At 44.6% G+C, this 13,171-nt stretch overlaps 1 protein-coding gene across 6 annotated transcripts; it reads left to right on the plus strand.

Moving 5' to 3' along the window:
* Nucleotides 1-2,122: 2,122 nt before the first annotated feature.
* On the plus strand, nucleotides 2,123-10,275 carry ZNF518B (zinc finger protein 518B). 6 transcript variants are annotated; one of them, XM_053402030.1, is made up of 4 exons: nucleotides 2,123-2,776; nucleotides 4,166-7,334; nucleotides 9,781-9,834; nucleotides 9,916-10,275. In XM_053402030.1, exons 2-4 carry the CDS (start codon nucleotides 4,243-4,245, stop codon nucleotides 9,950-9,952), a joined length of 3,183 nt encoding a protein of 1,060 aa, XP_053258005.1. In that variant the 5' UTR covers nucleotides 2,123-2,776; nucleotides 4,166-4,242; the 3' UTR covers nucleotides 9,953-10,275. The 6 variants fall into 6 exon arrangements, with proteins under 6 accessions (XP_053258005.1, XP_053258006.1, XP_053258012.1 ...); XM_053402031.1 differs by having other exon boundaries at nucleotides 4,169-7,334; XM_053402037.1 differs by having other exon boundaries at nucleotides 4,166-7,164; nucleotides 9,916-10,002.
* The last annotated feature ends 2,896 nt before the right edge of the window (nucleotides 10,276-13,171 follow it).

A 13,171-nucleotide genomic window follows, 5' to 3' on the forward strand; every position in this document is an offset into this window, starting at 1 on the left:
GTTAAGTAGTGTCACCAGGGCTGGTCCAAGACATTTTGGCACCTAAGGCGAACCACAAAATGGCACCCCTCCCCCCGCCAAGGAAGAAGGAGTGAGTGAAGATCTATATCAGGAACAAGGGAGGGAATCAGGTCAGCCTTGCCCGATGGTTGAAGCAGGAATCAAAGGCCATCATGGAGGACGGGGAAACACCTGCTCTGAATCATGGCTACAAGACCAGAGGGCAGCCTCTGTCATTTTCTCCCTGTGGGTGGGAAGAGACCAGGAGCCCCTCCTATCGACTGGTGTAGAGGTTGTAGAGGTGGCACATGGAGTTGGGTGGGGAGCTGTCAAGGCAGCAGCAGATCCAGCCTCCAAGGAGTGAGTGGCAGCAGCAGTGGTGGCAAATGCCATCTTTGGAGGCCGGATCTGCTGCTGCTGTGGATCCTGTCACTTGAAGCAATCACCTCACAATTGGCATAAGAGAACAAGGGAGGCATTCATAGTGAGTTCCAGTACCTCTTTATCTAGCAAAAAATAGTGCTGCATCCCATTCAAACAGCTCCTACCCTGCTGATTAACCCATGCAAAAATGGATTTCCTTGATAATATAAGTTTGGGGAAATGCAACTCCAAATTGCTCCACTCAAGACAGCAGGTACATTGCCTTGGTTCCCCACCCCCCCTGGAGGTAGATAAAGCATCCATTTCCACTGCTCACCTTTCCATGCCCCCTACATCCTTCAAACACCAGTTCTGTTTCAGCAGTAGATGAGCTCTGCAGCTGTGTTTTGTGCAATACAGGAAAACTGAAAAATAATTATTTCTCCAGATGCCCCTGCTTGATTTCTTATATTGATTTCACTGTACTGATTTCTCCCACAACAATCTACACCCCTCTAGTCTGTCTGTGGCACTTCTTTTCAGCAAGATCTAGCAAGCACAGTAGTTGGATCTGCCCCATTGGATTTTAATCCCGGGTCCTAGTCCACCTCTTTGTCCAATTTTGAAAAACTGTTTGTACATGTTTCATCTGTTGTATAATGATGTTTACCAATGTAACATAGACTAGTGATTACTTTATTTTCCAAATAAACACACAAAATGCAATTTATAACCGATGGGTAGTAAAGTCCGCCAACAGGTCCTAACAAGTTAGGGAGATTTCCAGAGGGGAGCTGAGTATTCCCCCCCCCTGAAAAGGGGGTGTTAGGCCTAATAAATTTGCACTGGCGGAGGAATGGCCATGCCCCTGCCTGCTCTCTGCTCTCTGCCCTGGTAGTGGAGCATCCAGCTTCGCCACTGTAAGTTTGGGAACCTCTGCTGTCAATCATGGCATGACCAAGAAGGTTAGCATTACTTAATATGACAGGAGATCCACATTATGAGATCCTATCTCAGAAACATATCCTGGCAGGCACCGGAGACATCCTGTGCTCCCAATACCTTGTATAAAGACCAGCATATGTAAGCCTAGCTACAGTACTACTAAAATCTAACCCACCTGTCATCATCCCCTGTCTGGCTCTGCAGATTTGGAATGAAATATCTCAACAGTTGCTTTAAATTCCTTTCTTTTGACCCCCCAAGCGTTCAAAAAAAAAAGGTCAAACTTGGTCTCCAATTTCTACTTTTAGATAGGTATTTTTATTTATTTACTACCTCCTCTCCGCTCCCCACTGGCTCCACACATGGGTAGGAGAGTGGAGCCCTGGAGACGCTCTCCCAAAGGAAGCCCCACTGTGTTGCTCCCAAGCAGTGCTTTTTTCTGGGGGGACGCAGGGGGACACATACCCTCAAACATTTTTTGAATCTAAATTTGGCCTCATGGAGGGGAAGTATTTCAAGATGAGTAGGAAAATGAGAGTACCCCTAAACATTTTTCTTAAAGAAAAAACCCCTGCTCCTAAGTAAGTTGGGAAAAGGCTCCAGGCAGCGCAGCCGATCTCAGCAACGCATAATAATCCTGATAGCGCCAAGGCTGCAGGCGGGTTGAGCCCGGCAAGGGGCAGCTGCAGATTCCTGCTTTGCAGGGGGTTGGACTAGATGACCCTCGGGCTCCCTTCCAACGCTCTGATTCCATGAATTGTAGGAGGTTCCCGGCGCGCCCCCGCGCCTCGCCAGCCAGGGCTGCGCGGGGAGGGGAGCGAGCAGCTGGAGGCGGGGAGCTGAGGTCAGTTCCTCCGCCGCGCCGCCAGAAGGGACGGAGGCGCCTCTTGGCCGGGCGCTTTGGCGGAGAGCTTCCCTCGAGCATCGCCGGCCAAGCCGCTTCTCCAGCTGCAGCTCCGCCTCGCCAGGGCTGCCTAACCTCCCTCCCTCCCTCTTTCTTTCTTTCCTTCCTTCCTTCTTTCTTTCTCTCTCTCTCTCGGCCGGGTTCCTGTCCCCCTCCCTCCCCGCCAGCCCCTTTCTCTCCTCGGAGCCCTCGGCGCGCGCGCCCGGCCACCAAGCCGGGGAAGCGGCTGCTGGGAGCGCGCGCGCGCGGCGGAGCTGCCCTCTCCCGGCGGGGCGCGGAGCTGCGAGCGCCGCGCGCGTCCCTGCGCCATTTCGGCGGAGCGCAGCATCTCGTGTCCTTGGGAGAAGAGGGGCCGCGAGGCGGGCGAGAAGAGCGGAGGAGGAGGAGCAGGAGGAGGAATCTCGCCGATCTTTTCTGGGAAGCAGCCGGTCCTCCTGCATCGCAGCTCAAGTCCCCAGAAGTCTGCGCTGGACTGGATCCGCGCCTTTCCCTGGTCAGGTCAAGGGGAGGCACAGAGCTGGCGCCAGAGAGATCCACTCACAGATGCAGACTCTTTATTTGGATGTAAGCCCCGCTGTCCCCATGAAATGAACTTCCAGGTGAGCATGTATATTTACACAACTTCTTACATAAGATACCTGGGTTTTTGCCTCTTCAATATCATTTGTCAACAAGGATGGACTTTGGCAAAGTCGAACATTTGGCACCCCCCCCCCCGCGCTTAAATGTTTCTTCTTTTCAGGATCTTTCCTTTTTGTACAGTTGCTTTTTCTTTATTTTGTACCCCCTCAACTAGGCACCTTAGGAGGGGGGAGGAATTGTCTGCACTGCCCTAGATCTGATGCAGTGCACGCATCACATCCAGGGCAAATGATTATTTCATATCTTTGGAATGGGGGGGGGAGGTGTTTACATCTATTATTTTCTTGGTGGCGTCATGGAAATGTATCTAATTTGGCTTTACATTCAAAATACTTCATTCTTTCGCTTCAGTATTGTGCTTCAGTAATATGACAAAACTTTATTTTCTGTCACTATGACCAGATACAATTATCATTTGGTCCTTTCCTCAACTTTTGAAGCTGCTGTCTTACACACCTAAGACCAAATGAACTTGGAAGGATCTGTGTAAACATGCATAGGATGGGCTTCAAGAATACACTGGCAGACTTGCACAAGTTTATTTAATGTTCCTAATTTGAATATGTTACTGCTGAGTGTCAGTTCCCTTTCTGCACAGCACATTCATAGTGATACTAAAACAGAATTTCAGCAGAAATTTTGCAGACCTCTGAATCAGCTGAATTTGAAGACCTTGCCATGTTAACAAAAGACATTTCTGCTTGTGGGGTGTGTGTGTGTATCAAAGACCTCCCCATCCCAGTCTACACCCTCCTCTGTTTCACCTGCAAACTTGCTTCAGCAAGTTAGGGTGCCTTCCAAAATGCTTTTAGGGGAAACAGGGCAGCCCATAGCGGGGAAATGGGCAACAACCCATCCATAGTTTGCTTGGCAGGACCTCTGGATCCAAGCCACAGCCCCACCCCCAATTTGTATCTTAAACCATGCCAAAGACTTGGAGAAGATTGCAGAAGATATATATGGGCATGTTCATGTATTAAGTGGAGATTCTTATTTCTGCCTGCATCTGTAAACAATTTGAAATGGTGCTTATATATTTATTTATTGTTAATTGCTTCAGGATGCTTCATGGGAAGCAATTCATAAAAAAATAAATCCAAACAGGGTTCCCAATCATAAGGAAGAGCCCTATGTTCATACAACAGTTTTTAAAGACTGATCCAAGCACGCTTACTTGGAAGGATTTTCCATTGAAATCCATGGGACTTATTTCCATGCAAAGTGCTTGTGAGTGAGTATTGTTGTTGAATTAAAATGTGAGGAGTTGAATATACTTATTTAGAAACTCTTCTTCATATTCTTCCTTTGCAGCAGCTTTGGGACGAACGTCACATGTGAGCTGCTATGACATCTGAAGCAGGGGAATCGGTGCAAGATCGGCTTTTGAAATGCAGCTGAAGAAAACAAGAAAAGTCTTACCAATATTAACTGCCAGCCAAGGGAATAAAGGGCCTAGGTCATTGACTACGTTGCCAAAGCAAACAAATGTCGATAAAGCCAATACAATAAAGGCAAATGATGAAAACTGCAATTTTGCATATAAAGAAGCTGAGGAAAGTGAATTGTATCCAATAAGTTGTATTAAGTGTAGATGTGTGCAAGACATTTTGGCACCACAGTTGCATCAGCAGAAATGCCAAGATATTGAAGATGACTACCATGTCTGTAGCAAGTGCCCGTTGAGTGTGCTGTCCACTCTCAATTTTCAGATTGTGCCTGCAGTTGCATTGGACACTGAAGCCCAAGAGAAAATGTCCCTGAATAAGCCTCGAAGAGCCTTCAAAGTAAAAAACTTTCAGCCAGACAAATACTATTGTGACAAATGCCGATTTTCCACAAAGGATCCCTTACAACATAAGAAACATGTAGCTCAACATGAAAAGATCAAATTTATTTGTTCCCAGTGCGATTGGGTGTCTTACACCAAAGGGGAATTCGAAAGGCATTTAGTGAAACATACTGGGAGATTTCCATACCAGTGCAAATACTGTGACTATGGTGCAGTTAGGCATGATTATATTGTCAAACACACAAAAAGATTACACGCAACTGAGAAGCAAGAAATGATTTCAGTTGCAAAAGTTGATCAAAAACGAAATTGTTCACCAGAGCATAATTTGGAGTGGAAGAAACATGCTGTGGAAGCTTCTCTGCAGGTCACACCTTCACGTTTATCTCAGATTTGTGGGATTAAAAATGAAATACCTGAAATTGATTCATCATCAGTTTATGATGAATGTAGTCAAAGTACAGCCTTCATACAAGATAAAAATGTAAATAAACTATCTGATGTCAGAATCCATAAAAATGAAGATGTATTGATGGAAGTTGAAGTTTATTCTCCAAAAAAAGGGCCTATAACACCTGGAGTGCCATTAACAGTGGTTGCACCTGCCAAATTTTGTGTTCCACATAATTGTTTGGCACAAATAGTAGAAATTAAAAGAAATAATGGTACACAGCAGTTGATTCTTAAACTCATTCCTCCGAAAGGAACTACCTCTAAAGAAGTAGAATCTGGAAACCAGTGTGCAGAACAAGAAGAAAAAACAATAAATAACTGTGTGCCCCCAGCGCTTGAGTCCTGTGCTTTAGATAACGAGAATGACGAGAACTGTCTGCATTCTGCCAGTTCTACTACTTTGAACTGCAGCTTGATAAATACCGAGGAGGAAAATGCTATTTGCAAAGAAAACGCACAGAGAGAATATGATCTTCTACCACCTTTAGCAGAGTTTTCTTCTGAAAAAACAAATTGCCCAGAACTCTTTCAAAAGGGAAAATGTTCAGAAAATAAACATACAACTTCCAGTTCAGATCCAGCCATATGCCTAGCAGCTCCCTCTTCCAAAGATAAGAACAAGCCCCAAAGTGATTTGTTAGACACTGTCCAGAAAAACAATAGTTTACCGCCTTCCTCGGTATTCGGTAACATGCGCTTCACTTTAACTAATGCCAAAGAAGAACAATGGAATGAGCTTAGAGTAGCTGCAAAAACACATTTGTTTGATTCCCATTTGTTTCACCCTTTTGAAAGAGCTGCAGTGTCACAGCAGAATAAGTCTCTAGCTTCAGAGGAGTCTGAGAACGTCTTAGGTGTGATAAATGGAATTAATGTGAAAAGAAAGAAAGATAATATGGAAGTGGAAGCACACAGTATAAAATATGAAGGTGATTCAGTAGATGGTCCGGTGATCTCATCTGTGTTTTCCCTCAGCTCTGGCGCTGTAAATATCCCGGAAGGCATTAAGTGGGATGATACATTACAGAAGAAAAGGTCCACTTCGTTGTTGTGCAGAAAGATTGCTCAGCTGATGTCTGCTGTTGAATCGAATGTGAAATCTCAATTAGCTGCTTCATTAAGACACAGTACCAGCCAAGCCTCTAAGGAGAAAGTGTTATCGCCAGAAAAAAAGAGTGAAAAAACTAGCTCAAATATGATATCTGAACAAGAACTTGTGCCTTCTCCTCGGAGACCAAAAGGCGCCACTTTTTCTAATGAGTGTTCTATTAAGCAAGAACAACCATTGGAAACACTTAAAGAGGCTAAAACTAAAACCAGGCTGATTACAAAAACAAACACTGTTTCTCCGGCTTTCATTCCTCAAGGAACTGTACTGAGAGTGCTAAACTGCAGTAGTTCCGAGGCCTCAACTGAAAAACAAAATGGTGATGAAATGTCACCTTCCCCTTCTCGATATTGCAACAAAATGTTTATCCCAAGGCCAGTTCCTTGCTGTGTTTCTGCCAGACTTGACAAAGGTCCAACTTTGCCAGCTGAGAATGAAGTTAATGAGGTTTCTAGAAATCTCTGTGTGTCATATAATCACACTTGCCACTCTTTTAGTTCTGTGCCAAGTTACGGCCAACAAAATGGTATGTTGTCATGTCAAAAAGGCAGCAGCCCAAGTGGGCTAAGCAAAAGGGCCGCGAAAGGTGAAGAGCCCCAGAACAAAGCTAAGCGAGCACATTCTGCAAACACTTTGCCCCAGAAGGGACTCGCAGCTCAAGAGGAACGCTTCCTTAAAATGGTGCCCACTCTCATGAGATGCCTTAGGCTTGTAGCATTCAAAAGTGATCAGCTAATAAAATGCCCTCATCGTAACCAGCCAGTAGTTGTCTTAAACCATCCTGATGTTGATTCACCAGAAGTAATTAGTATCATGAAGGTTATCAATAAGTACAAAGGCAATGTCCTGAAAGCAGTTTTATCAGAAAGAACTATTAGCTGTCTCAGTGTGAAACGACATTATAAAAGACTTACTTTTCAGACTTTTGATAGATCATCTCAAGTGAAACAACAGAAAAAAGTAAGAATGACACAAAAGAAGGTGCACAAAAATAACTGCAAGGAGGTGGATTTGTCAATAGCGGAAGCATCAAAACAAATGTTTAAATGCTGGTTTTGTAGTAGGGTGTATGCTGAGCAAGAAGAATGGATAAATCATGGGCAGAAACATTTTCTGGAAGCCACAAAAGGGTGGGACATCCTTTCATTTTCATTAGAAAGTGAAAAATGAGAAACACCGATTACAAATTCTAGTGTCTCCTATTTTACAGAGCAGTCTCGGAACAATTTAGTACAATTCAGCCCAGTAGAATCGTGTTGGTGCCCGTGTATTGTAACCGTGTTTGTTCTAGGCCAGCATTTTAGTCATAGAAGAAAGAAAGATGGTTGCTCTAGTATTCTGCTAGTGTTGATGGTAGAAATGTGATCCTGTGTTAATGAAATGGGACCAGCATAAGTAATCCTGTGAGATTAGAAATTGAACTACAGTCAATAAGCGTGAGCCAGGGAGGGAGGGCAGGAAGATGTTGGAGCAAAGAGAACGTTGACTACGTGCGGTACCATAAGGAAACTGTTCTAGTAGAAAAGAACTGAAAACAAATGCTTCTAGTAAAATGTTGTAGTATTTCACCTCAGGTTTTGGATGCTGAAAGTTTTTCAGTGTGAATTTAGTGCAGGGTCAACCTTTTCAGAGTCGAGGGCCATTCATTCGTATGCACAGAGTCTTCCCCATTCATTCATTCATTAGTCACTGTGAAAACAACGCTGGACTAGATGGGGCTTTGGTCAGCTCCAACAGAGCTCTTCTTTATAATTTTCTCACCCCTTTGGCATGCCAGGTGAAATTTAAAGGGACTGTTTTTCTGTGCCATTCCTCCCTGTCATCATTTTTCTTTGTCCCAACTTTATCTTAACATGCAGATCTTCAAGTCCCTTTGAGCATCAGGTTTGATGCTTGGCCAGTGTGGAATGTGTGGCATGCTCTGTGGTTAGTACCCAGCTCTACCTCTCTTTCAAATCAGAACCAGTGAAGGTCCTGTGTGGGTGTCTGGAGGCGGTTGGAGGATGGATGGCAGCTAACAGATTGAGGTTGAATCCTGACAAGACAGAAGTACTGTTTTGGGGGGACAGAGGGTGGGCTGGTGTGGAGGACTCCCTGGTCCCGAATGGGGCAACTGTGCCCCTGAAGGACCAGGTGCGCAGCCTGGGAGTCATTCTGGACTCACAGCTGTCCATGGAGGCACAGGTCAATTCCATGTCCAGGGCAGCTGTCTACCAGCTCCATCTGGTATGCAGGCTGAGACCCTACCTGCCCACAGACTGTCTCGCCAGAGTGGTGCATGCTCTAGTTATCTCCCACTTGGACTACTGCAATGCGTTCTACGTGGGGCTACCTTTGAAGGTGACCCGGAAACTACAACTAATCCAGAATGCGGCAGCTAGACTGGTGACTGGGAGCAGCTCCCAGTACGTTTCTGAGCACAATTCAAAGTGTTGGTGCTGACCTTTAAAGCCCTAAATGGCCTTGGTCCAGTATACCTGAAGGGGTGTCTCCACCCCCATCATTCTGCCTGGGCACTGAGGTCCAGCTCTGAGGGCCTTCTGGTGGTTCCCTCGCTGTGAGTAGCCAAGTTACAGGAAGCAGGCCTTCTCAGTAGTGGCACCCGCCCTGTGGAACACCCTCCCGTCAGACGTCAAAGAGATAAACAACTATCTGACATTTAGAAGACATCTGAAGGCAGCCCTGTTTAGGGAAGCTTTTAATGTTTGACAGGTTATTGTATTTTAATATTCTGTTGAAAGCAGGCCAGAGTGGCTGGGGAAACCCAGCCAGATGGGCAGGGGATAAATTATAAATTATTATTATTACATTATTATTAGTTGCCATGAAGCAGGAAACTGAGAGAATAGGTTTTCAGGAGTGGCTGGATCAGGTCTGAGGGCAGCTCTCTGCTGCTTTTGTTAAGTCTACAATTCTGTTACAGTGGTACCTTGATTCTCGAACTTAATCTGTTCCGGAAGTCTTTTCCAAAACCAAAGCATTCCAAAACCAAGACGTGCTTTACCGTAGAAAGTAATGCAAAATGGATTAATCCATTCGAGGTTGTTGAAAAACTACCCCTAAAATGCTTTCCCTCACCGCCCCAATCAGTGCAATATTTCAATCTCTCTCTCGCGCGTGTTAAAGTGGCTGGTTTTCAGAGCGCTGCCAGAATGCTTTTCCTCACTGGCCCAGCCAGCATGATTTCTCTAACAACAGAAATACAACACTAAAAACGGAAGCTCAGGACATGTTCAACTTCCAAAAAAAAAAATTAAAAAAATTTGAGAACCAGGACTCTCACTTCCGGGTTTGTGACGTTCGGGTTCTAAATTGTTCGTGAACTAGGCTGTTTGAGAACCAAGATGCCACTGTATTCTTTTCTGACAGATTACCACAAGTTTGGGACCCCATCAGTGCTATTTGCGAAGCTAAGATGTTTGGTCCCAATGTGCGCTGCTTTACATTGTTCTACATTTGCTGTGTTGTGGCCTATTTGCATTGTTCGGAGACATTCTTTTGGAACAGTCCTCTGATCTTAGGGAATCAAGGTCTGCTTATTGGTAACCATTTGCTGGTATCCATTTTGTTCATTAGGAAGGACAGTGACCAGGAGCATCTATGCAAAAGCTTCAGCCTGTTCAGGGAAATGTAAGTATATAATAATCGCTTTGCCACTATCAATTCAGGTTTCATTTATCTGTTTTCTTTTTTCATCATCTGTTTAAACAGCAAGGGTGCAGTCTGCTCAGGAAAGTGCCTTGTGTGAAGAAGCACTGCAAGAAGACAGTGCTCTTGCACAACTCTCATTCATTTCCATAGAACTTGAGCAGGAGAACTTCTTGCTCTTTTAGGTCTAGTTCGTAAAGCAGTGCAGTTGTGCCAAGGCCTGAATATAGGGGACTTTTCTGACAATTAAAGAGATTGGCAATCAAGACTTTGAAATAAAATCCCCATAGAAGAAGGCATTTTTTTAAAAAAATTGCCTTGTCACAAAAGGAAGTTCAGCATCAACTCTCTTATTAAGAATGATGAACACATTTCAACAACCACTCTACTTTTACTTGGAAAAAGAAAGAAAGAAAGAAAGAAGAAGCTATTACATGTTTGGACTTCAATCACAACATGAAAAATGGAATACTTGTGGTGGTTGCTATTTTGACATCTTTTCTAATGTTTTTAAGTTGGGGGATATTTTTGTGCTTCTGGACCCTAAGTATTTTATCTTCTGAAATTTTCACAAAGCACATTTTATGGCTAGTCTTTTAAAAATTAAATTCTTTGTAATACAGTGTTAAAACTGAATGTCTGGTTCAATCAGAGTATCTGCTGATCAATTCAGTAGAAGTTCTTTACCAGACTCTTCTCTTCCCCTCCCCCCTTCCAGTTATGGCTGAAATGGCTGTTCTTTGGGTCGGTTCTCATGTCTGCCTTTCACACCACTGCAAGTACTTGAAAAGTTGTAAGAATCTGATGTATTTCAGTGACTGAAAAGGATGACGAGAACTAAGGTTTTGCCTGCTTTGCTTGGTCAATTAGCAGCTAAGGCTGTAATAGTGCAATGGGTCGTGAATGTGGTTAAACCTGCCCTGCGCCCACCTCTCACCTCTTTCAGTGCCTGATTTCATGGCTGATGTTCTCTGGTTTCATAGCAACCTTGGATATGCAGATTGGTAAAGCCCTTTTTGGCTGTCACTTGCTTATTTCCTCCTTTATTCCTTTAAAAAGTCTTGCCTGCCTTAGTCTGGGGCAGCAGAGCCTCAGTTTTGAGATCTGAATATCAAGGTTCATGAGCAACTTGCATGAAATTTAACCTCATCTATGTTAGTACCTCACATCTAGCAATTGCTTGTTTTTTTTAGTCTAGGTTGTTTCAACAGTCCTATAACCTTTTAATTAGAACAAGATGGACAATACTTCATCTTTACATATGTGATACTGGAACAACTAGGGCATTCATATTCGAGGGTACTACCATGCGTGTTTGTTCAGAACTAAGTCCTGTTATTTGGTGGTCTTTGTTCCCAGAAAAGTATAAGATTGCAACCTAGGGTCAGAACAGATGAGAAGCCACTCTTGCCATTAGGAAAAATGTGGATGGCTTTTAAAAAGTGAAACTGTCAATTGTGTGAATATTGTCTTGTCTGATTTGGCCCTTTCTCTGACATCAGGAAGAAATGTTCTTTGGAATGGACTGGCCTAGCAAAAATGGAGGATTTGAAATCTGTACAGCTTTATAAGCACATTAGATATGGCATAAATGTTGTTAAGGTAAAGGACCCCTGGACAGTTAAGTCCAGTCAAATTTGACTATGGGGTGCAGTACTTATCTCCACTTTCAGGCCAAGGGAGCCAGCGTTTGTCCACAGACAGCTTTCCAGGTCATGTGGCCAGCATGACTAAACCGCTTCTGGTGCAACAGGACACCATGGTGGACCCCTGGACAGTAAAGGACCCCTGGACAGTTAAGTCCAGTCAAATTTGACTATGGGGTGCAGTACTTATCTCCACTTTCAGGCCAAGGGAGCCAGCGTTTGTCCACAGACAGCTTTCCAGGTCATGTGGCCAGCATGACTAAACCGCTTCTGGTGCAACAGGACACCATGGTGGAAACCAGAGTGCACGGAAATGGCATTTACCTTCCTGCTGCAATGGTACCTATTTATCTATTTTGTGCTGGTATGCTATCAAATTGCTAGTTGGACAGAAGCTGCGACAGAGCAACGGGAGCTCACCCTGTCGTGCGGATTTGAACTGCCCACCTTACGATCGGCAAGTCCAAGATGCTCTGTGGTTTAGACCATAACACCACCTGCGTCCCTAGGAAATAGTGTAATGTTTTGTCTCCAGAGGATCCTGTAAACAGAACACTTTGTACAGTATAGCCATATGATTAGTTCCTCTAAATTGTATTTTGTTCATAATATAGACACTGTTTTATTTTAAAAGGCTAATTTTTAGTAAATTGCTAATTGTATTGCAAGTTTCATGGTAATTCCTTTTCCAGTATAATCCAAATGCTGCTTTTTGAAGGGAACCAATGTTCCATTAAGTCTGGTTTATCCAGATGTGGTTGGGCAGGTGGTAGAAGGCACTGGAATCTTAGTTGCAGCATCAGGGGGATGCCATTAGCCTTAGAGATGGATGAACAACTCTCATGAGGAAGCCGGAGCTGCCCCTGTTACATTGCCGCTTTAACTGAGCCTCCGCCTGGCTGTGCCTTGCTTCTCATCCCGCTCAGCAGTTAAAGGACTCCCACCCAATGGAGCCAGTTCTGTGTCAAGTTATTGACAGGGAGAGTGTCTGGGACTGGGCAGAGGAGGAATGGCGGAGACCGCCTCCCCATCCTGACCTTTCCAGGGAGGAGGAAGAGGAAGACAATGTAGATTAACAGCAGGGGTCTGAGGGAGGTAGCAGCTCAGAGGCAGGTGAGGGGGAAAGCTGGGAAATAATTGGAGAGCCAGAACAACACCTGGCTGACACAGTGTCTTTAGAAAGCATTCCAGACCCTCCACCTCCCAGAACCCGGCGAGCCTTAAAAGTAGGAGAGCAAAGAGCTGAAAGACAGAGGGCAGGTAGCAGTACCTGTATAGGAGATGAATGAGGAAGTGGGAGAGACGGGTGTGTGTGTGGAGATTCACTCAGGACAATGCCATTATCCAAGAGGCTGGGTTCTATAGCCTCTCTCTGTAAAGACTGGAATAAAACAGGACGGTAAGAAACTTTTCCTTGTCTTTATACTTTGCTGAGCAACCAACCAGGAGCCGCTGACAACATCCTGACGGAGAGGGGCTCTGCTAGAAATGCTTCCACTAGGCCTACTCAGATTATGGCTGTGTTTCTCATGCCGTGCCTTACAGAGTGTAACCTGGAGCAGCTCTGCTTGTGCAAAAGATGTCCCCTTGGTTTCTTGGGAGTCTTCTGCTTTGCCTTGTCAATATCTGCTTTTCTATTAAACTTTGCTGCATGTGGGGTTCTTCCATTACCT

The sequence above is a fragment of the Podarcis raffonei genome, chromosome 9 (assembly GCF_027172205.1).
Source record: "Podarcis raffonei isolate rPodRaf1 chromosome 9, rPodRaf1.pri, whole genome shotgun sequence".
Lineage (NCBI taxonomy): Eukaryota > Metazoa > Chordata > Lepidosauria > Squamata > Lacertidae > Podarcis > Podarcis raffonei.

Excerpts from the sequence above, each read along its gene's own strand:
- ZNF518B (XM_053402030.1), top strand. The coding sequence starts at position 4,243 with ATGCAGCTGAAGAAAACAAGAAAAGTCTTACCAATATTAACTGCCAGC. Across the intron at positions 7,335-9,780 it reads TTTCTGGAAGCCACAAAAGG|GAAGGACAGTGACCAGGAGC; the intron begins GTGGGACATCCT and ends TTTGTTCATTAG. Across the intron at positions 9,835-9,915 it reads TTCAGCCTGTTCAGGGAAAT|CAAGGGTGCAGTCTGCTCAG; the intron begins GTAAGTATATAA and ends CTGTTTAAACAG.